The 23,091-nt window shown below is 40.9% G+C and overlaps 2 protein-coding genes across 2 annotated transcripts; one reads left to right on the top strand and one right to left on the bottom strand.

Moving 5' to 3' along the window:
• Positions 1–671: 671 nt before the first annotated feature.
• LOC140384315 (ciliary microtubule inner protein 1-like) lies at positions 672–3,785 on the bottom strand. The gene is made up of 4 exons (XM_072466024.1): positions 3,733–3,785; positions 2,454–2,535; positions 1,432–1,512; positions 672–821 (listed from the first exon to the last, which is right to left on the bottom strand). The coding sequence occupies exons 1-4, from the start codon at positions 3,783–3,785 to the stop codon at positions 672–674; spliced, it is 366 nt and encodes a 121-aa protein (XP_072322125.1).
• A 12,111-nt stretch (positions 3,786–15,896) lies between these two features.
• Positions 15,897–23,031, top strand: pck1 (phosphoenolpyruvate carboxykinase 1 (soluble)). Its single transcript, XM_072432238.1, has 9 exons — positions 15,897–16,194; positions 17,348–17,532; positions 18,273–18,476; positions 19,065–19,252; positions 19,748–19,910; positions 20,468–20,692; positions 21,551–21,682; positions 21,756–21,851; positions 22,531–23,031. Exons 1-9 carry the CDS (start codon positions 15,971–15,973, stop codon positions 22,986–22,988), a joined length of 1,875 nt encoding a protein of 624 aa, XP_072288339.1. The 5' UTR covers positions 15,897–15,970; the 3' UTR covers positions 22,989–23,031.
• Positions 23,032–23,091: the final 60 nt, after the last annotated feature.

The raw sequence follows: 23,091 nt of genomic DNA on the forward strand, positions 1-23,091 counted from the left end.
GCACTTTTAGAATCCGCTCTCGGGATGAGGACCAGTTGAAACGCATTAATAAAAGACAAGTCATTTCAGCCACACACTGTTCGATTGTCCACACTTCAGGCCCTTTGCCCGCTACTTCTGTCTTACTCGAATGGCTGACAATCCCCTCTCGCCTTGATTCTTTCTTTACACTGTGATCAATTTCTTTACAAAATGATCAATATTTAAAGATAATGCAGTGGTGGATAATACCACACAGCATAGAAAGGTCTAACTTATGATGTAACCACTTTAACAGAGGATACGTCTGCTGAGGTTGTGTTTGTGTCTCGGTGTTTGAATCCATAGAGATGAGCTGATACTGTGGACCATTCCAGGCAAATCAATGACATCTCCATGGAGACGGGCAGGTAGCATACCTTAGAGCCAATTGAACAAAAATATCGTCAAAATAAATGTTTTTATATTGACTTATGTTATCCAAAGGTCTTATTAAAGATGGATTGCGTACCTTTAGTGCAACTGAAAAGTCATGGCAGTAAAACCTATGGAATAAACTATAATGAAGAGAGAATACAGTTCAAAAACCTTGGATATGTTTCCATTTATAACTTCTTGCAGTGATTGGGCAGAATATATAGACAAATGCCAATGAGGTAGAAAAAAAAAACAAAAAACAACAGTTTATCCAGTCAACAGGAGTCCAATGGCCAGCCTAGCTCTTTGAGAAAACTACGTCTCCCATGATGCACTGCTCCAAACTTCTCCAGCTGCAGGTGAGAATGAGCTAAGCGCCAGCCAATCACCGCCTGCGATGTACGAGGGAAAGGTAGAGACCCCGCCTACAATAAACAGAGACAACGAATAACAAAGAATTCAGTTTTATTGTAGAAAAAGCTTCAGTTGTTGTCATCTGGACTCAGTTAATTCAGTTTTATAACTATTTGAGTTGTGCTTCATGCTCGTTGGCTGCAGTGTCACAGTGTGGCTCATCTCTAAGCCACGTTTCAACTGGACCTGCTCCCACAGACCGGCTCCCACAGACCGGCTCCCACAGACCGGCTCCCACAGACCTGCTCCCACAGACCTGCTCCCACAGACCTGCTCCCACAGACCGGCTCCCACAGACAAGCTCGCTTCATGGCAGTGTCTCCATGTCAGGGCCTGGCTCTGACATCACCCAAACATAACTCATGTTTTTTTTTAAATAAATTAAAGTATAACTGAATTTGAAAATGTTCATCATGAGGCCGATCTCAGCAATTCACAAAAATATGTTTTCATTTAAATGTCTGTATGAATTGCATTGGGTTTGTGTCAGAATGTCAGATCCATTTAATGCCATACTGTGGAACATTCCAGGACAATGCAATAACAACTTGGAGAAACCAACATGTTTACTTGATACTGTATAAATAATAATGTAAAATACTAAACAATCAAATAATTTACATTGCTATTTTGGATACTTCTCTCGTTTTCCGGTTGGTTCTTCTTTACACTTTCTGCCTGCTTCAAACTTTCTTTCTGGTACTGAAACAGATAAACCAAAAATAATTATTCTAAGATTATACACATACATTCACATATATACACATATACATTATAATAATACACATACAATCTATATATATATAAGTGTACACACTGGCCATAAGGAAGGAGACTGGGGACTAGTGAGAGCCACTTTCCAGGATGAAACCTCCAAGATCCATAAGTACATCAAGGACAAGGCTCCTACAGATGACGTGCTGAGTGAATGTCTCAGACACTGGGGAACAGAGGATGATGAGGTGCTGGAGGGACCATCATGGGAGGACACGCCCCTACATGGGATGTGCCCCCGGAACATAACTGACTTATTATGTTCCGGTGGTACATCCGGAACATATCAAGAAATCCTACCAATGGTTCGAAAGAGCCGGTCTGAAGGTCAGCACTGAGGCCCTGATCATGGCAGCACAGGAGAAGGCCCTGAACACCAGATCAATAGAGGCCCAGATCTACCACACCAGACAAGACCCAAGGTGTAGGCTGTGCAAAGAGGCCCTGAGACCGTCCCACACATAACTGCAGGATGCAAGATGCTGGCAGGGACAGCACATGGAGCGCCATAACCCGGTGGCTGGCATAGTGTACAGAAAGATCTGTGCAGAGTACAGGCTGGAGACCCCAAGGACAAAGTGGGAAACACCTCCAAAGGTGGTGGAGAACGACAGAGCCAAGGTCCTCTGGGACTTCCAGATACAGACAGACCAAATGGTAATGGCGAACCAACCGGACATAGTGGTGGTCGACAAGGGTCAGAGGAAAGTCGTGGTGGTGGACATTGCAGTACCATGGGATGGAAACATCCGGAATAAGGAACACGAGAAACTAGAGAAATCCCAAGGCGTCAGAGAGGAGCTGGAGAAGGCAAAAGTGGTGCCCGTGAAGAGGGGAATTATATTTTACCCAGAGTTGAAAATCCTCACCTCTCTGTATGCCTCTGTAAGAACCCCCCATTTTCTTGGCCAGACATCAGCAGAGTCCTTCTCCAGCTTCACATGGGCCTTCCTATAAACCACAAAAACATTTTAAAAATGTAATTAACTTTATTTAACATTTGTATTATTGTACATTTTGAAGTCATAATAAAACTAAAAAGCTGCAAAAACAAATTGGTCATTAGTAAGTGATACATAATTTACAGTAAAGTAGGCCTACTCTAAACCTAACTACAGTAAACATGTACTTTACTTGTACTTTTAGGTCTTAATCTGTTTTGTGATTTCTGTCATGTCTTTGTGGTTTTAATGCATTATTTTCCTATTTTGTGAAGCACTTTGAATTGCCTTGTGTATGAAATGTGCTCTACAAATAAACTTGCCTTTCTCTTTAGCAGAGAGCTGTGTTCATTACGGATGAATTAGGTTCTAATTGTTGTCTGTCACTCTCCATCTTATTTATTGTTGGCAGTTTGTACAAACATGACCTTGTTTTTGTCCAGTGTTATTGTGTAACATTTACCTGCCATGGTCTCTGCATGTGGAAATGAACACTAATCATTGAGAAACACTCCATGTGAAGCCTTAAGGTTTATAAGAATGGAACTACGATCACAGCTGAGGCTGTGGTGCAGATCCTTCACCTGCAGATGGAGACACTGACACCGCTCTCACACCAGCAGCGACAGACCTGCCCTCCTGAGCCCTGGTCGCTCTGGAGTGGTCTCCAGGGAGGGGGTGAATAGGAATTTTGTGCCTTGACCAATTCCATGCAAGTGTCTGTCAGAATGTGTTACTAAGTGGCTGTCGCCTGGGCGATATCGCTCTGCATTTGCATACATTTGACTGAATGACATGTATTTTAGCTCTTAAGTTTGGGAAACTTCACACTACAAAATATGCATGTATAATGTATTTACACATATTTATATATTTTCCTTATTTCTTTCCCCACATTTTTCCTTTAAATAAAAGGAAGAAAGAAATGAATCCAGAAATACATTTATTACAAAGGTAATCAAGAGTCTCAAATGAATAGTTTTAACTATTACTCACTCAAAAAGGAATTGCTGATGCCAAAAACTATTTTGTGTTCAACTTTGGATAAACAATAAATGAACAAAATAGAAAAAAGGCGTGAACGACCTCTTTGCTGCTGTTTTGTGTTGAAGGCGATTCCATCTCATTCTTTAAACACAACTCCTCATTTAACAGTATAAACGACCAAACATTTGCGGCTTTTGAAGTAAAAAGTGGCTCTTCTTACCAGATTTCGTCCTGGTGGACATAGTTGACGGGGCCTTTCTGTCCCGGCTCCATCTCCTCTTCTGTTGGGTTTGTGTGTTTCTGTCTCCGGGGATAATGTTTCACCTGCACTCAAAAGGCTCAGTGACACCAGAGTTTACCGTCGCCGTGGAGACACATGCCCTCACACATGTATCCTCTGTACCGCTGCAAAAGCTTGGGCAGCTTCAATAGATGAGCAGTTTTGAAGTGTTTCAAGTTATTTTAATTTGCCTGACAAAACCCGAACTGTTGCTTTGCTATAAATACATAAAAATAACAGCGAGATTTTTTTTTTTTTTTTCATTACAACCAAAAAACACCATTTTACTTTACCGTGTTATCAACAATACACAACAAAATATAAATACTTCACATAATCCAGTTTTTCCACATACTTCACATAATCCAGTTTTTCCACATACTTCACATAATCCAGTTTTTCCACATACTTCACATAATCCAGTTTTTCCTATTGCAATGAATATGTCACCTCTCACCACTCACTCATCAATATACAATTATGTGTCATTTCTCACGATTCTCAAGCTCATGATTCATACAGCTCAATCAACTGTCACTTTTGATATGCTTAATATTTGATAAATCTCTACTCATCCGCTGTAATTCTTTGTCATGAGCACAAAAAATATAGGCTTTGATCAGGATCAGACTGTTTTCTTAAGTATAAAACTGTGGTTCCCAATGACCTGTTCATAAAACTAATCTTAACCTTAACCTGATTGTGACAAAATATATTGTCCAAAATCAACATTTGCCAAGGTCAGGGTTAGCCATAAAACTGACTTTCAGAGTAAAGCACTTAAAGTGTATTTTAACTCAATTACTTACCAGCAGATGGCAGCAAACGACCACATAAGTATTGTCCACTACATTGTTGTTTCTCTTGTTGGTTTAGCACGTCTGTTTCTCATTTTACCTTCTGATTTTTAATATATACCTGTTCATAATTGTCATATAGAAATTTAAAAACGAGTGGTAAAGTGTTGAATAAATAACTTCAAAGACTTATCTGCTTAGTTATTTAAGTGGCTTATTGCTGATTTTGAATTTGATCATTTATATTTTCTTTGGCAACATATCACTCTTCACAGTACAGTACCAGCTCAGTAGTAGTAGAAGTACTAGTAGTAGTGGTAGTAGTACCATAGTTGCAGTAGTAATAGTAGAACTATAGTAGTAGTAGTAGAACCGTAGTAGTAGAACCGTAGTAGTAGAACCGTAGTAGTAGTAGTAATAGTACAGTAGTAGTAGTAGTAGTAGAACCGTACCTTACCAAAAATAAGTATATCTAAGTGTATTTTAAGTATACTTATTTTGGACTAATAATTGTATAGTTTACTTTCTAAATACTATTTAGACATTATACTTAACAAAGTTAATTCTAAGTATACTAATGAAAATGCACGGAGTAAACTTTACATACTTGAGTATACATTTATATCTGTGGTATTAGTAAGTATTCATACATTTTGATTCACTCAGGACTACCGTATTTTCCGAACTATAAAGTCGCACCTTTTTTCATAGTTTAGGCCGAGGTGCGACTTATACTCCAGAGTGACTTATATGTGATATTATTTTTTATTTTCACTCTGGCGACCACAAGAGGGCGCTGTAGGCTCTAAGCGACGCAGAAGAAGAATCTGCACTTCCTCTACCTCCGGAGTTTGTGGAGTTGTTTAGAAGTGACACTTAGTGATTTAGATTTAGTGATTTGGGGTAAAACTGATGCTTTGGTAAACTTGTTAGCATGTTCTTTATGCTATAGTTATCTGAATAACTGTTAATATGTTACGTTAACATACCAGACACTTACCACAGTTCTGTCTGTGCCTCATGTAGCTGAAGGTGTTAGCGTTAGCATACGTACACCTATTCACCATGTTCTCTCATCTGTTATTATTTTAAATTGCATTTCAAGATGAAATGTCTGTTCTTGGTCTTGGATTTATCAAATAAATTTCCCCCAAAAATGTGACATATACTCCAGTGCGACTTATAGGTGTTTTTTTCTCGATTATACATTTTTTGGCTGGTGCTCCGGAAAATACGGTATGCTGTGAGCCTCATTTGTCATGCACATTGTGTAGGTGAACCAGACAATTTCTCCTGACGTTTATTATCTAAAAATATTCACCTTGACTTATCTATTCATGAATGATGGTTACAGAATGTCGGTGTAGTCTCTCATTCACAGGAGAGTTCCATTGTAGAAAAAGGTTCAGTTGTATCATCTGGAAAAAACAAGACGTTTCGACTCTCATCCAAGAGTTATTGTCCATTTGCAAATTTAGACCGGGAACTCAGATATTTATTCTATTCTGGGCAGGGCTTACCACAGAATAGAATAAATATCTGAGTTAGTCAGTAGTAGTAGTAGCAGTAGTAGTAGTAGTAGCAGTAGTAGTAGTAGTAGTAGTAGCAGAACAGTAATAGTAGTAAAACAGTAGTAGTAATAGTAGAACAGTAGTAGTAGTAGTAGTAGTAGTAGAACCATAGTTGCTATAGTGAGTGGCAGTTTATTGTAGTAGTAGTAGTAATAGTAGTACTATTGGTGAGTGAGTAGTACTTGTATCTCTGGTATATCTGAGTGCGTCAGAGCAGAAACTTAAACCTGTTCATGTCCTAATGTGCTGTTTGCTATAGTTAACCTCTGATAGACTTGACCTTTGACCCTGTGACATCAGAAGTAGGAGAAAAAGTCAAAGTTGCTGCTCTTTGTATTAGCATTAGTGTTCATTGTAATTACAACATATTAAAGTTCAGGTTCATTCATTTATTATATTAAATATTTATTTTTCAAAGATTGAACACAACACAAACACGACAGAACACGACAGAACACAACACAAACACAACACAAACACAACAGAACACGTCAGAACACAACACAAACACAACACAACACAACACAAACACGACAGAACACAACACAAACACAACACAAACACAACACAAACACAACACAAACACAACAGAACACGTCAGAACACAACACAAACACAACACAAACACGACAGAACACGACACAACACAACACAAACACAACACAAACACGACAGAACACGACAGAACACAACACAAACACAACAGAACACGTCAGAACACAACACAAACACAACACAAACACGACAGAACACGACAGAACACAACACAAACACAACACAAACACGACAGAACACGACAGAACACAACACAAACACAACACAAACACGACAGAACACGACAGAACACGACAGAACACGTCAGAACTAAATATTCAGAATTATTATATTTGAAGTAAAATGACGGCCTCAATTGTCCCAGAGTCTAATTTCATTTTTTCTAACCGAGCACCTTGTTCAAAATGTTAAATGAATCATTGTCATAGTGAAATGTGCAATATGAAGTAGTGCAATAAGACTTGGTGCAATAGAATCAGTGCAATATAAATACTTGCAATGTGAATGAGTGCAACATGAAGTAGTGCAACATGAAGTAGTGCAACATGAAGTAGTGCAATATGTGTCAGTGCAACATTAATAAGTGCAATATGAATGAGTGAAATAAGACAAACATCATGATGTCACTCTTCTGCTTATTTAACATGTTGTTGCTGTTTGTTTGTACAAACGTGACACTGTAGTCACGGTCCTTGTCCACGTGTCTATGTAAATTGTATGTGCATATGTTTTATTGTCTGTAACATCAGGCGCCTGCGCTCTGCACAGTTTATAAAAATGTTTCAGACAGATCATAAACGTGTGTTATCTTTACATATTTTGCTCAATGATAGAGCGTTTCATCTGTCCGCCATAAAACAAGATTTATCTCTGCAGATAGGATGTGGAGACAGTACAATAACATGTTTGTTAGCTTCAAAAGGGAACAAACAGCCCTAAACAATACAACATGAAATTTGTCAGATATTTATCCCTGCAAGTGTCTTTTTGTGTTCTTGCAAAAGAAAAAAGGGAAAACCTATATTTTTGCTTTGGGTTAACAAGATTATTAAATGGAAAACCTTTTTTGTGAAGCAATTCTAATTCTATGTTTGTGTGGTTTATTTTGTATTCGATCCTCTTTTCCTGAATCAAAAATAAAAATAAAACTCTAAAAAGTCAAAATGTTATGTTTTTTTCTTTCTTTTTTGCAGAGTAGAAAATGCATACAATTTGTTGCCTAAATAAAAATAAAAACATGAATAATGACAATGGCAATGACTAATTAGATGTGTGTAAATGCATTAAAAAAAGAAATAAAAATAAATATTTCAAAATTGTAATTGTTATTTTTGTTTACTATTTTTTTTTTAATGGGAAGCACAATTTCTTGGAAGTAGCCATTCTTCCCCGGTACATTTTGTACCCACTGATGCAGCAACATTCTACTTCACGGTAAACACCATGTACAAAAACACTGTTCCGAGTTGCTGGCCTGTTTTCTCATTTCTTTCCTGAACATTAGCGTTAGCGCGTCGTTGTCACTGGGGTTGTTGCACAAGGGCTTTATCAGCTGTTATTGCGCGAGCTCGTCCTGTCAGCAAAGTGCTATCAGGGTTTTTTTGTCCATAAAACCGAAAACTCAAACGTAAATATGTTTGTGACTTCACGCTGACATCATCTTCTCTCTTGTGTACCTGTGGCAGAGTGGTTACCCTTTCTCCTGCCTCCGAGTCAGCACGTAATCAAATGCAAACGTGTGACGGAACCTGATGCTGGAATGCTGCACATACATTAAAGTTTTTTTTTCCAGTGCGTGCCGGGTAATTTCCTAGTGTGACGTCATCAATTACGGACAGGAAGTGAAATGATCAACCTAAAAAATGAGCTATTCTGTGATAATGTTTGTATAATTTATTTTGTTGCTAAATTCAAAATATATTGGCTTAACTGCATTTTAGCCCACTGAGTTGCCCTGAGTAAGAATGAACAGTGAAAAAGGCAACATGAAGGCTATGCTCATGTTGTGAACACAATTTGACCACAAAAACAGAATGACTTGTTTTACGCAAAAATGTGTGGAAAATTCAAAGGGATTGTGCTGTTGCTAGTCAATAATAAGTAAGAGAATCTCTAAACGTACATGTGCGTTATATTTATTGATATATGGCTGTTAATTCCAACCAATTGAGATTTATTTCTATAGGGCTTTTACAATATCCAAAAGGTCCACTGAAGGTCTACTTCTACATAGTAAAACAGTAGAAAAAAAAAGATAAAATATATACCATATTTTCCGGACTATAAGTCGCACCAGCCAAAAAATGCATAATAGAGAAGAAAAAACCATATATATAAGTTGCACTGGAGTATGAAATAAGGTATTAGTATATAAGTATAAATATAAGTATAAGTCGCATCCCGGCCAAAACTATGAAAAAAGGTGACGACTTATAGTCCGGAAAATACGGTAATAACAAACCCCTCTCAATAAGTAAATCTTTATAGCTGAGATGTAAAAGAAAGCAGTTCCATTACAGCCCACTATTCTGGAGGTTCTGAAGACTTGGGCCAACATCAGCAAATGCTTTTTACACCTGGACCTCGACCTCCAGTGCCGTTTAGTCCAAGGGGCGCAGGGCTGTGGACGACCGTGTGACAGCAAAATCTGAATTATGCACCATATTATGACCAGCGGTACTCCAATTTCAAGACATTAGAATAATAGTTTAATCAATCTTCATAGTCACAATCGGAGTCAGTTTTCATCCAGTTTACCTGTTGTCAATGGACAGAGGAAACAATGCAGCAGTGAATTTCCACAGTGAACGTTTATTAGTGTCTGCTGTTGCACAATCAGGAATAATGTCCATAAAGCATGAATAGAGGTGATGTAATTTAAAAGACTAACGCGGAGGACACGGCGCAGTCAGCAAAACCAGAGGAAGCATTTTAAAAAGGCTCAAATCAGGCAAAAAATGTGTTTTTTTCACTTACTGTAATTGATCGTATTTATTATATTGTGGTGTAACATAGTGATTCTTAAACCTTTCACTCCAAAAACATACAGAGTGGTAAGATTTTGTTTTTAGGACTGATCCAAGTCATTTTAACCAAGAGTTTAGAGTTAAATCAGACCTTTACAATGAGATTATACCACTTAAAGGTACTTTGTTTTTGGTCTAATTGTAGTATATACCAGTGGCGCAGTAGTGTATGTGCTTTGTGTGTTTGTGAGAGTGACTGTGGGACCATGGATGCAATCTGTGTTTACAGCATGTGTATCGTGTGTGTTCATTAACATGCACTGTCCCGACCAAATAAACGAATGATTAATAATAACCTTTTAGCGCATCCTTTTAATTGTATGCACATACATGATTGATTGGGAAAAAAAGTCCAGGTGACCCAGGCAGGCACAAAATGAAGTAGAAATATGGCCTGAGACATAATTCTTCATAAGCAGCATATCGCAGCCTTTGCCCGTGTGTTACGTTGGGCTCCACAGTCACACACAGTCACACACTTGGGCTCCACAGTCACACACAGTCACACACTTGGGCTCCACAGTCACACACTTGAGCTCCACAGTCACACACAGTCACACACTTGGGCTCCACAGTCACACACTTGGGCTCCACAGTCACACACTTGGGCTCCACAGTCACACACAGTCACACACTTGGGCTCCACAGTCACACACAGTCACACACTTGAGCTCCACAGTCACACACAGTCACACACTTGGGCTCCACAGTCACACACAGTCACACACTTGGGCTCCACAGTCACACACTTGGGCTCCACAGTCACACACAGTCACACACTTGGGCTCCACAGTCACACACAGTCACACACTTGGGCTCCACAGTCACACACAGTCACACACTTTGGCTCCACAGTCACACACAGTCACACACTTGGGCTCCACAGTCACACACTTGGGCTCCACAGTCACACACTTGGGCTCCACAGTCACACACAGTCACACACTTGGGCTCCACAGTCACACACTTGGGCTCCACAGTCACACACTTGGGCTCCACAGTCACACACAGTCACACACTTGGGCTCCACAGTCACACACAGTCACACACTTGAGCTCCACAGTCACACACAGTCACACACTTGGGCTCCACAGTCACACACAGTCACACACTTGGGCTCCACAGTCACACACTTGGGCTCCACAGTCACACACAGTCACACACTTGGGCTCCACAGTCACACACAGTCACACACTTGGGCTCCACAGTCACACACAGTCACACACTTGGGCTCCACAGTCACACACTTGGGCTCCACAGTCACACACTTGGGCTCCACAGTCACACACTTGAGCTCCACAGTCACACACAGTCACACACTTGGGCTCCACAGTCACACACTTGGGCTCCACAGTCACACACTTGGGCTCCACAGTCACACACTTGGGCTCCACAGTCACACACTTGAGCTCCACAGTCACACACAGTCACACACTTGGGCTCCACAGTCACACACAGTCACACACAGTCACACACTTGGGCTCCACAGTCACACACTTGGGCTCCACAGTCACACACTTGGGCTCCACAGTCACACACTTGGGCTCCACAGTCACACACTTGGGCTCCACAGTCACACACTTGGGCTCCACAGTCACACACTTGGGCTCCACAGTCACACACTTGGGCTCCACAGTCACACACAGTCACACACTTGGGCTCCACAGTCACACACTTGGGCTCCACAGTCACACACAGTCACACACAGTCACACACAGTCACACACAGTCACACACTTGGGCTCCACAGTCACACACTTGGGCTCCACAGTCACACACAGTCACACACTTGGGCTCCACAGTCACACACTTGGGCTCCACAGTCACACACTTGGGCTCCACAGTCACACACTTGGGCTCCACAGTGACACACTTGGGCTCCACAGTCACACACTTGGGCTCCACAGTCACACACTTGGGCTCCACAGTCACACATTTGGGCTCCACAGTCACACACTTGGGCTCCACAGTCACACACTTGGGCTCCACAGTCACACACAGTCACACACTTGGGCTCCACAGTCACACACTTGGGCTCCACAGTCACACACTTGGGCTCCACAGTCACACACTTGGGCTCCACAGTCACACACTTGGGCTCCACAGTCACACACAGTCACACACTTGGGCTCCACAGTCACACACTTGGGCTCCACAGTCACACACTTGGGCTCCACAGTCACACACAGTCACACACTTGGGCTCCACAGTCACACACAGTCACACACTTGAGCTCCACAGTCACACACAGTCACACACTTGGGCTCCACAGTCACACACAGTCACACACTTGGGCTCCACAGTCACACACTTGGGCTCCACAGTCACACACAGTCACACACTTGGGCTCCACAGTCACACACAGTCACACACTTGGGCTCCACAGTCACACACAGTCACACACTTGGGCTCCACAGTCACACACTTGGGCTCCACAGTCACACACTTGGGCTCCACAGTCACACACTTGAGCTCCACAGTCACACACAGTCACACACTTGGGCTCCACAGTCACACACTTGGGCTCCACAGTCACACACTTGGGCTCCACAGTCACACACTTGGGCTCCACAGTCACACACTTGAGCTCCACAGTCACACACAGTCACACACTTGGGCTCCACAGTCACACACAGTCACACACAGTCACACACTTGGGCTCCACAGTCACACACTTGGGCTCCACAGTCACACACTTGGGCTCCACAGTCACACACTTGGGCTCCACAGTCACACACTTGGGCTCCACAGTCACACACTTGGGCTCCACAGTCACACACTTGGGCTCCACAGTCACACACAGTCACACACTTGGGCTCCACAGTCACACACTTGGGCTCCACAGTCACACACAGTCACACACAGTCACACACAGTCACACACAGTCACACACTTGGGCTCCACAGTCACACACTTGGGCTCCACAGTCACACACAGTCACACACTTGGGCTCCACAGTCACACACTTGGGCTCCACAGTCACACACTTGGGCTCCACAGTCACACACTTGGGCTCCACAGTGACACACTTGGGCTCCACAGTCACACACTTGGGCTCCACAGTCACACACTTGGGCTCCACAGTCACACATTTGGGCTCCACAGTCACACACTTGGGCTCCACAGTCACACACTTGGGCTCCACAGTCACACACAGTCACACACTTGGGCTCCACAGTCACACACTTGGGCTCCACAGTCACACACTTGGGCTCCACAGTCACACACTTGGGCTCCACAGTCACACACAGTCACACACTTGGGCTCCACAGTCACACACTTGGGCTCCACAGTCACACACTTGGCCTCAGTGGTCCATGTTCTTTCAGGCTGATCTTGCTCAGGTGTCAAATGAGCCAATGAGATCACTCGGTTCAAGGAGCTGCCCACATCATTGCACTTGCATCATCCGAGGTCAGAGGTCGGCAGGTCTGACAATGAAGTCTGGGAGTTTATATTTGAAGGCAAAATTTTCAGTAAAAAGTTTCTGACTCATGTTTTGCTTCACAAGTTAAAAAAAATTGCAAATCGATTAAAAAGATAATCAAATTGAATAAAACAAATAAAATACTAAATAGAATGCAATTTGTTTTTTCTTTATTATCATTGTCTTTTTTTCATTTGCAAAAACCTTTTAAAAAATCAATTTATTTTATTTCTTTAAATAATTAATTTTTTTACACACATTAATACACATTTTTACACAGCCTGAATTGAGATTTTGAGCTTGATAATAATATGAGAATTAATTATATTTAATTATTTTATTTAAAAAACATTTATTTAACATTTTTCAAAAACAAACTCAATTTTGTCCAATATATTTCATTTGTTGAACAACTTAGCAGTTTTTAAAATATTTGTTATACTTACTAAATACTAGTTTAGTAAGTTAACTTAATAACAAGTTAAACCATCAACATCCGTGAATGCAAAACACCACCATTTACACAGTGAAGCAGTATAAATAATGCTAAAACAATAGCATCTATGAGGATTTTCTATGAGATTGTTTGCTCAAAAATAGCAATGTCTTTTCATTTATTGACTATTAAGTTATATAATTGCACACATCTCGTTATCTCTTCAGTCATAAATGTGTAACAGTGAAGTACTTTTGGGAACGTAGCCAAACAACATGACGTCATAATGCTGATTACTCATTCACGCGGTCTGCAGAGAGGCCTGGCTCCGCCCCCTGTGCACCCTCCTCTGTGGGACGTCCTGCCGCATAAATACAACATGTGAAGCAAGTCCGCAAGAGGCAAGCAGCTGCAAAGACAACACACGACTCACAAGACCAAGGTAAAAAACAACTTTCTATAAATCTTTTGCATGATTGGTGAAGTAGAGAGAAATGCAAAAATCTTAAATAACTTAAATTTCAACTTTTCTCACAACTTCCTAAATGTGCAGGAGAAATACTGTAAAATGTGCACTAAAAATAGACTTTACATAAATGTGTTTTTGTCATATTTTTCCATTCAGTTGTATAGTGTTGATCTGAAACATTTGTACTTTAGATCTACTTAAAAAATACACTTTCAAACAACATAAATAAGTGGAAAAAAGTGATGTAATACATTTATTTAAAGTTCACATTTATTTTTTGGAATAGTTTGTTGAAGCAGACAGGAGAAAAACTACTCTATAGCAACTAAATACGGTCCACTTAAAGCTGCACTGTGTAACTTTTCTTTTGGAAGCCCCGCCACCTGCTTGTCTCCATGGCGATGTCATTGTTTTGCCTGTAATGTTCCACAGTACGGCATGAAACGCATCTATCTCGCACAATGGCCGCTGTAGTGTTGCTCGAGTCTGTGGAGATAGAAAGCAATAACATCACCATGGAAACAACCCGGAGTCCCTCCACTAGAATGTGCACAGTCCACAGAACCAATCACCAGGGTCACTTTCATTTAGTTGTGTTCTTATTTGATGGATTTTTAAAAGAAAGATTGGTTCCACTTTTGAGTAACATACTGTAGCAACATAAATCGTTATTTTTTATTTTATTTTTTCAACTCTTATTCATGCACAGTACTTTCTGTACTGTACCATGTATTCACTTGTTGCATAAGCCGCCAGCAGGTTCTGTATTTATGTTTAATGCATGTTTTTACTGCCCTCATCGGCTACTGCCCCGTCTGTTACATCAAAAACACGTTACTTTGTTTTCTATCTTAAATTGAAAAATGTAATTGAATGGAATTGAATGTCTTACTTTATAGTAACAAGAATGATTTATTTTTTTGTATTTTTTCCCAAGGATTTGCTTTGAGATAACACATTTCTGATTATTACAGCTATTAACATTATATAAAACATTCTAAAATTGTCATATTTTTGTACTGAGGCCAAATTATAATTAGTTGTGTACTTATATTGAAAGTTTGTGTTGTGTAAGCGAGTACCATGACGGGGAGTGATGCTGGAGCTGCAGAGTGTTGCATCACCCACACAATACAAAACAAAAGACCCAATCTGGAAAGTAACAAAGTACAAAAGTACAAGTACTGCTTAAGTAAAATCGAGAATTGAAGTAGATCAAAACATTTCACTGTTTAATAGTTTTCAAAGTTCTGTGCGAAATATGTTCTGCACTATAAGTAACATTTTAAACATGTACTTCAGTGCTTTTACTTACGTTTACTGGAGTAACAGAATTGAGTACTTTATCCGTCACCATTCTGGTTAATTTACTGTAATCCCACGTTTTCTTTTAATTTGCAATAGAAGCAATATTATTCGTTGGTTTAGTGGTTACAGTAGTACAGTCGAGTGTTAGTATTGTTAGTAGTAGTATCCAGAACTTTAAAGTCATGTGAAAGTATACATTTAGGGTTGAGGGTGATGTATTGCAGTAAAATATGCAATTTGTAAGGATTTATCATTTGTAATTCTACTGCTACTTGTGCTTGAGAAAGTATTATTCTTCTGTTGTGTTTTTTAAATCCTCTTGTAAGTTAGTATTTTAAAGGTGGTGATTTGCATTTTGACCCATATTTACTGATAATAATTATAAAGAATGTTATATTGTGGAACATTTTATGAAACTACTTGTCCAAATATTTCTTTAATTTTTCTTGATAATGTAAAAAACAAAACGAAAAAAACAACAACAAAAAACTAACAAATACTTTCCTAAATCTTCTGGTCTCTCCTCTCTCCAGGTCCATCCACTCCTCGTCTCCTACCTCCTATATCTCCTACATCCTCGTCTCCACAGTATGCCTCCTCAGCTTCCGTCCCAGAGCCAGGGCAGCACGCGGGTGATGCAGGGCGAACTGGGCGTGCTCAGTTCGGCCGTGAGGGACTTTGTGGAGGCCAACATCTCCCTGTGCCAGCCGGACTGCGTGCACATCTGCGACGGCTCAGAGGAGGAGAACCAGGCTCTCCTGGTGCAGCTGGAAGAACAAGGCCTGATCAAGAAGCTGCCCAAATACAACAACTGGTAGGCATGCGCTGCATTTTTGATGGAATGGCACTTTTGGGAGTGTTTTAGGACTCCACTTCCTATATTTTTACTCTTTGTTTGTAATGTATACACTTTTACAAGAGTATTTGTTGCTCCTGTACCTGCACTTTTACTTCAGTATTTTACCACCTGTACCTGCACTTTTTTACTTCCTGTACCTGCACTTTTTTACTTCCTGTACCTGCACATTTTACCACCTGTACCTGCACTTTTTACTTCCTGTACCTGCACTTTTCACTTCCTGTACCTGCAATTTTTACTTCCTGTACCTGCACTTTTTACTTCCTGTACCTGCACTTTTCATTTCCTGTACCTGCACTTTTTACTTCCTGTACCTGCACTTTTCACTTCCTGTACCTGCACTTTTTACCACCTGTACCTGTACTTTTACTTCCTGTACCTGCACTTTTTACTTCCTGTACCTGCACTTTTCATTTCCTGTACCTGCACTTTTTACTTCCTGTACCTGCACTTTTTACTTCCTGTACCTGCACTTTTCATTTCCTGTACCTGCACTTTTTACTTCCTGTACCTGCACTTTTTACTTCCTGTACCTGCACTTTTCATTTCCTGTACCTGCACTTTTTCCTTCCTGTACCTGCACTTTTTCCTTGCTGTATAAACGTATGCTCAACTTATGCGCTGCAAAAGTTGAGCAAAACAATTACAAAAGTATCACGGGAAAATCTACTTCCGTAAAGGTACAAATGCGGGAGGATGGGTTATGCTTATGTATTTAAAGTGGAGTGTCTGGTTTGGCGACATCTATAACCTTTGTTACGTCAATAGTGTTATGGAACAAAACAGCTGCTGACGTACAAAGTATGTGCTTCTACATGTTGTTCCTGTAGATGGTTTCCTTTAGGTCAAACACGATTCACACAGAGCCAGTTTCGGTAATTAGATCGTCATATATTCAATCTTTCATGGAGTAAGAGTGTCTTATTTGCGTTTTTCAGGGTTTTTTCCCTTAAACTTTGTGTATTACCTCTGCTATGCTAAAAAACATTGAACTTACAGCAGCACCAGCAATCCAGTAGAACTATCAAGCGTTCATGAAGTATTGTCATTCATACTGAAAAGGCATCGATTCTATAGACTTTAATCTTCGACGTTTTGTCCCTTGCAGTTGGTTGGCGCGTACAGACCCTCGAGATGTGGCCCGCGTGGAGAGTAAGACCGTGATTGTGACGCATGAGCAAAGGGAAACAGTGCCATCCCCAGTGGGCGGGGGGCACAGTCAGCTGGGCCGCTGGATGTCGCCGGGCGAGTTTGACAAGGCTGTGACGCAAAGATTTCCTGGATGTATGAAAGGTAGGGCTGGATATCTTTGTACGTAATTGACTACTGTGTGGTCTCTGGTTTTGGAACTCAAGAGTGGGGTTTGCATGTTCTCTGTGTGTCAGGGTTAGGAATATCCACGTTTTTTGTTTATTTGCGAGAAATTTCAACATTATTAAGATTATTAACATCAACCTCATGAACAAACGAGCAGTGCAAGCCTCAATTTGCAAAGAAAAAATACACATTTTCTAGTATCAGTATCAGAAAAAGATATGAGCCTTTTACTTTTTTTTTATATTTTTTTTTACGATTGACACTATTTTGGGTGGGATTCTACAAGGTTGCCCACTTTCCCCTATGAACTTTAAAAGACATATATGGCAAAATGTACTTTTAAGAGCTCAAAGTTGTATTTAGAGTGATTCATGCATGTCTGAGATATCTTTATTCTCCTGCAATCAAGTTATTGCTCTGTACATACTTTGTTCTCAAATTTTTTTAATATACTTTGTTTCTTAATTGGTGATACACATAGGGTTCATTAGTGCTGCGTAAACATTTAGACTTTTTTTTTCTTCTTTTTAATCTGCTGTATCGTGAACTGTTGCTGTCCATATGTCGAGCCATGGTTGTTGTGGCAACGTTTACAGAGACGTGTACCATAAAGAATGAAAGACGCGTCAGATGCAGACCAAAAATGTGCCTACAATGTGTCAGTCTGCTCTGTATTCCCGGTTCATGCGTTGAATGCTCTCTGTCTCCCCCTACAGGTCGTACAATGTACGTGATTCCCTTCAGCATGGGTCCTCTTGGCTCCCCTCTCTCTAAGATCGGGGTGGAGCTGACTGACTCGCCCTACGTGGTCTTGAGCATGCGGGTGATGACCAGGATGGGCAAGAGCGTCCTCTCCCACATGGGCAATGGAGAGTTTGTTCGCTGTCTGCACTCTGTCGGATGTCCTCTGCCACTCAAGAGTAAGAACAAATAAATCTTCTTAACTTATTCGAACGTAACTATAACATAGGAATAGGTAGAACCACAAGTTAATCAAGACAATAAGCCTATACTTACATCATAACTAAGGAACTTGCCCCTTTATTCTGTGCGGTGCCACTTATATTGAAGACAAAACATCCCAGTTGACTCCAGTGTTATCTTTCATTTTGCTATCCAAGTGAAAAAGCCACATGATCTTTGCAATGTAGTAATGACATAATGACAAAAGTTACCTCTAGCTTGTTGTTTAAGATGAGATAAGATTAACCTTTATTTGTCCACACGATGGGGAAATTCCAGTGTTGCAACACAAGTAGGTACAGAAGTTAAGGAACAGATAACTTATATTCTTAATTAAAAAAAAAAAAAAACGCCTTTGCCAAACACATTATGAAGCAAGACTTTATAGACACAGAAACACCAATTGCATTTTCCCTCCACAAATGAATTGAGCTTTAAACAATGCATTAAACCTCGGCAATAACTTGAATTGAAGAAAATAAAACGCAATTTGAGAAATAACATACAATGGAGACAGTAACACTTGCATGTTTTTCCTCTTGCAGGACCTCTGGTGAATAACTGGCCGTGCAATCCCGAGTTGACCCTGATCGGCCACATCCCAGAGAAGAGGCAGATCATCTCCTTTGGCAGTGGCTACGGAGGAAACTCTCTGTTGGGGAAAAAATGTTTCGCCCTGCGCATCGCCTCAAAGATCGCCAAGGAGGAGGGCTGGCTCGCAGAACACATGCTGGTGAGAAACGAGAGACGCTGAAAGATTAACATAATTGTAAAACACTCCTGAATCTCAATCTGAATCTGCTGAATGTAAGATAAAATAAGATAAGCCTTAATTGTCACAAAATGAGGAAATTCCAGTGTTGCAACATAAAGTAGGCACAGAAGTAAACAATAAAAAACAGATAACTTATAAAAAACACTCTTATAGAGAAACTCTTGGTTACAATACCGTTATAACAACAGCGACACTCTTATTTACAGCTGTTATATGGACAGAGAATATTGAAAAACACAGTATTGCACATGAATATGACAGTATTGCACATGATTATAAAGAATGTGCATCATAAATTAAGAAAGAATCACAATAAGAATTTCCTGAGCAATGGCTTCTCGATTGGCGATTACTCAAACACGCATGAATCACCAAAAGTACAACGTCGAGCTCTTAAATGATGGTTTTGCAAAATATGTCTCCTTCAAAGTTTTATTTCTTTGCTCATTTCAGATCCTGGGAGTGACCAACCCAGCGGGCGAGAAAAAGTACATCGCGGCTGCGTTTCCCTCGGCCTGTGGGAAGACCAACCTGGCCATGTTGAGGCCCACTATGCCGGGCTGGAAGGTGGAGTGTGTGGGGGACGATATCGCCTGGATGAAGTTTGACGACCAAGGTGAGAAGAAAACCAGGTTATTTCATCATCCGAATCCTTGGACAGTGTTTGTTGTGCTTAGTTGTGCTTTAGACAGTGAAAATGTCTTCAAGTCTTGACAAAATGTAGTGGTGGTTTAGCCCAGGTTTAATTCAGGCACACACACCAATCCACAACACAACCTGGACTAGATCAGGTCAGAACCAAATCTACATTCGCTCTAAACTATGACCAAACCAAGTGCGAACAAACCCCATTGTGGTTTGGACCTAGTTCAGTTCAACTTTGAATGTTTTGACCCCAAAAAGAGCAGACCTTGGTTGACCACACCCGGATGAGTCCTAATTTTGTCCTTGCTTGGTTTAACCTGGTCCTGGTTTAATCTTGTTTTTAAACTAATTTATCTTAATTTCAGTCTACATTGATTTGCCTAGTCCTTGTTGAGTTCTGAATGTAGTCCTCGTTTGCTCCTTGCTTGAACCTTGATTCAATCTAAGAGTGGCCTTCCTCTAGACCATTATTAGATGCAGTTTATAATAGTAGTTTACGCTTTTTTTAATCTTCTTTTTATCCAATAGGAAATCTCCGTGCCATTAACCCTGAGAACGGATTCTTCGGCGTAGCTCCGGGCACTTCGGCCAAAACCAATCCCCACGCCATGTCCACCATCATCGAGAACACCATCTTCACCAACGTGGGGGAGACCAGCGACGGAGGAGTGTACTGGGAGGGCATGGACCAGGAACTGCCCGAAGGGGTCAGCGTGACATCGTGGAAGAACCAGCCATGGACCAAAGAAGATGGTGAGAGCTTAACTCCTATTGACCTTTTTGCCACGGATCAGCACTTCCAATCGTAATCGCACTTCCGGTCCAGCGGGAACTGGTTTAAATGTAGAATGTGGGACAATTCTCATAGCTAAAATATGCTAGAAAGTAGATTAATTTGTGTAAAATGTCCAATGTTCATGTAACCAACAAGTCAACACTGCCATGATTCCCTGGACAGCCTGAAAATGGCTTTTTAGTCAGTGTAGAATGTATTTTCTCTCGAGTTCGGGAGCTCCATGTTAACTAATAAAACCGGAAGAAGGATTACCTTAATACAACGTTAATTAACTAATGTTATTACCGTATTTTCTGGACTATAAGTATAAGTCGCACCAGCCCAAAAATGCATAATAGAGAGAAAAAAACATATATAACTTGCACTGGAGTATGAAATGTGATTGCAAGTGTGAAAATAACAAATAATATCACACATAAGTTGCTCCGGAGTATAAATATATAAATAGAAAAATAAGCATAAGTCGGACCTAAACTAAAAAAAATGTGCGGCTTATAGTCCGGAAAATACGGTAAGTGAATTCTGTGGCGAGCCTGCTCACAGTAAAAATGAGCAAATAATAAAATGCGATATATACCATAAATGTGAGCGCACACGTTGGACAAGCTCCGTCGTAAGTTAGAAGCATAAGTTATATATACACGTTTGATCCCAGACTGTGAAACACTCAAAGCAACAACATCTCCATGGAGACAAGCACGTGTCATACCCCCCACCAGAAAAGTTACAAAGCGCATCTTTAAAACACACTGCAAAAGTTTAACATCGTCACCAAGAATTATGGAGTCAAACTAAAAGAGAACACTTGTCCGCAGGTGAGCCATGTGCCCACCCAAACTCGCGGTTCTGCACCCCGGCCGGACAGTGCCCCATCATTGACCCGCAGTGGGAGTCTCCAGAGGGCGTCCCCATAGAGGCCATCATCTTCGGGGGCCGGAGACCAGAAGGTGAGGGCTAACACTTGGACATGAACCCCAGACGGTGAAATGAGCTAATGCTAACGTGCGTTTTGGTGACCAGGCGTGCCGCTGGTGTACGAGGCGTTCAGTTGGGAGCATGGAGTGTTTGTGGGAGCGGCCATGAGGTCAGAGGCCACCGCTGCAGCCGAGTACCAAGGTTTGGCTTTTAATGTCTTTGGTAATAAATTATGTTTCTCCCACATAACAAACTCAAGTCAGTGCAAAGACTGGTTACAATATATCATTACTAGTACCAGTTTCCTTAAAGTAGCAGCTACACACGCACCAAACTTTACAATCTTGTACTTTTGACAGGTGATACAGAAGGATTTATTTATACATAAAATTCCAAGCCTAATTTATTAAAGTTTTAACTCCAAATATTGAGGCAATTTTCAATCAAATTTCGTTTACTCAAATTGTCTTGGGACAGGGGTCACATGCTTTAATACACAAACATCAACAATACAAGTGCATTTAAATCAACATCACCATTCAACATTAAAAATTGCATTTTATTTTTGCACATTCCCTATGTGCAGTCACATAATAAGATATTCAAAAACTCCTCTGAATATTTTTTTCATTTAACATCTCAACAATTTAAACCTGGCTTTATCATTTTTTTTCAGATTTGTATGTCCCAAATGGCATTTTTACACCTTTTATATTAAACCTCACATAATTAAATACATTTTGTCATTGTTTCAATGTTTAGGCGAGCAAAATGTTTCAAATTGATATCTCGAAATTCAAGATATTTACCTATTCACTTGCCTTAACAAAGTGCTGCTTTTTCTTCTTAGTCTCACTTTCTTTTCGTTCCGTTGTCACAGGTAAAGTGATCATGCACGACCCGTTCGCCATGCGCCCCTTCTTCGGCTACAACTTCGGCCAGTACCTGTCCCACTGGCTCAGCATGTCCCAGCGCCCGGAGGCCAAGCTGCCCAAGATCTTCCACGTCAACTGGTTCCGAAAGTCCCCCGGGTCCGGCTTCCTCTGGCCCGGTTTCGGAGACAACATCCGGGTCTTGGACTGGATCTTCCGAAGACTGACGGGCCAGGCTGGTGCCATGCCGTCCGCCGTGGGGTACCTGCCCTGCCAAGAGTCGCTCGACCTCAGCCAAATGGCGCAGGAAGTGGATCTGCAGGAGCTGTTCCGATTGGATAAAGGGTTTTGGGAACAGGAAGTGGAGAAAGTCAGAGAGTATTTTGCGACGCAGGTTAACGACGATTTGCCGAGCGAGATTGCGAGGCAGTTAGATCAGCTGGAGCAACGAGTTCGGCAAATGTGAAGGAAAAATCTAAACAGTGAAACGTAACACATTTGTATTTAACGTATAGGGGCAAAATTATTACCGTATTTTCTGGACTATAAGTCGCACCAGCCAAAAAATG

The sequence above is a fragment of the Eucyclogobius newberryi genome, unplaced genomic scaffold (assembly GCF_026437365.1).
Source record: "Eucyclogobius newberryi isolate DKJ021-1_F unplaced genomic scaffold, fEucNew1.0.hap1 SCAF_106, whole genome shotgun sequence".
Lineage (NCBI taxonomy): Eukaryota > Metazoa > Chordata > Actinopteri > Gobiiformes > Gobiidae > Eucyclogobius > Eucyclogobius newberryi.

What these genes read in the sequence shown, in the direction of transcription:
- LOC140384315 (XM_072466024.1), bottom strand. Translation starts at nt 3,785, where the DNA reads ATGGAGCCGGGACAGAAAGGCCCCGTCAACTATGTCCACCAGGACGAA. An exon ending in GTCCACCAGGACGAAATCTG is followed by an intron (nt 2,536 to 3,732) that starts GTAAGAAGAGCC and finishes TGTGGTTTATAG; the next exon opens with GAAGGCCCATGTGAAGCTGG. An exon ending in TTACAGAGGCATACAGAGAG is followed by an intron (nt 1,513 to 2,453) that starts GTGAGGATTTTC and finishes TATCTGTTTCAG; the next exon opens with TACCAGAAAGAAAGTTTGAA.
- pck1 (XM_072432238.1), top strand. Translation starts at nt 15,971, where the DNA reads ATGCCTCCTCAGCTTCCGTCCCAGAGCCAGGGCAGCACGCGGGTGATG. An exon ending in ATTTCCTGGATGTATGAAAG is followed by an intron (nt 17,533 to 18,272) that starts GTAGGGCTGGAT and finishes CTCCCCCTACAG; the next exon opens with GTCGTACAATGTACGTGATT. An exon ending in GCCATGGACCAAAGAAGATG is followed by an intron (nt 20,693 to 21,550) that starts GTGAGAGCTTAA and finishes ACTTGTCCGCAG; the next exon opens with GTGAGCCATGTGCCCACCCA.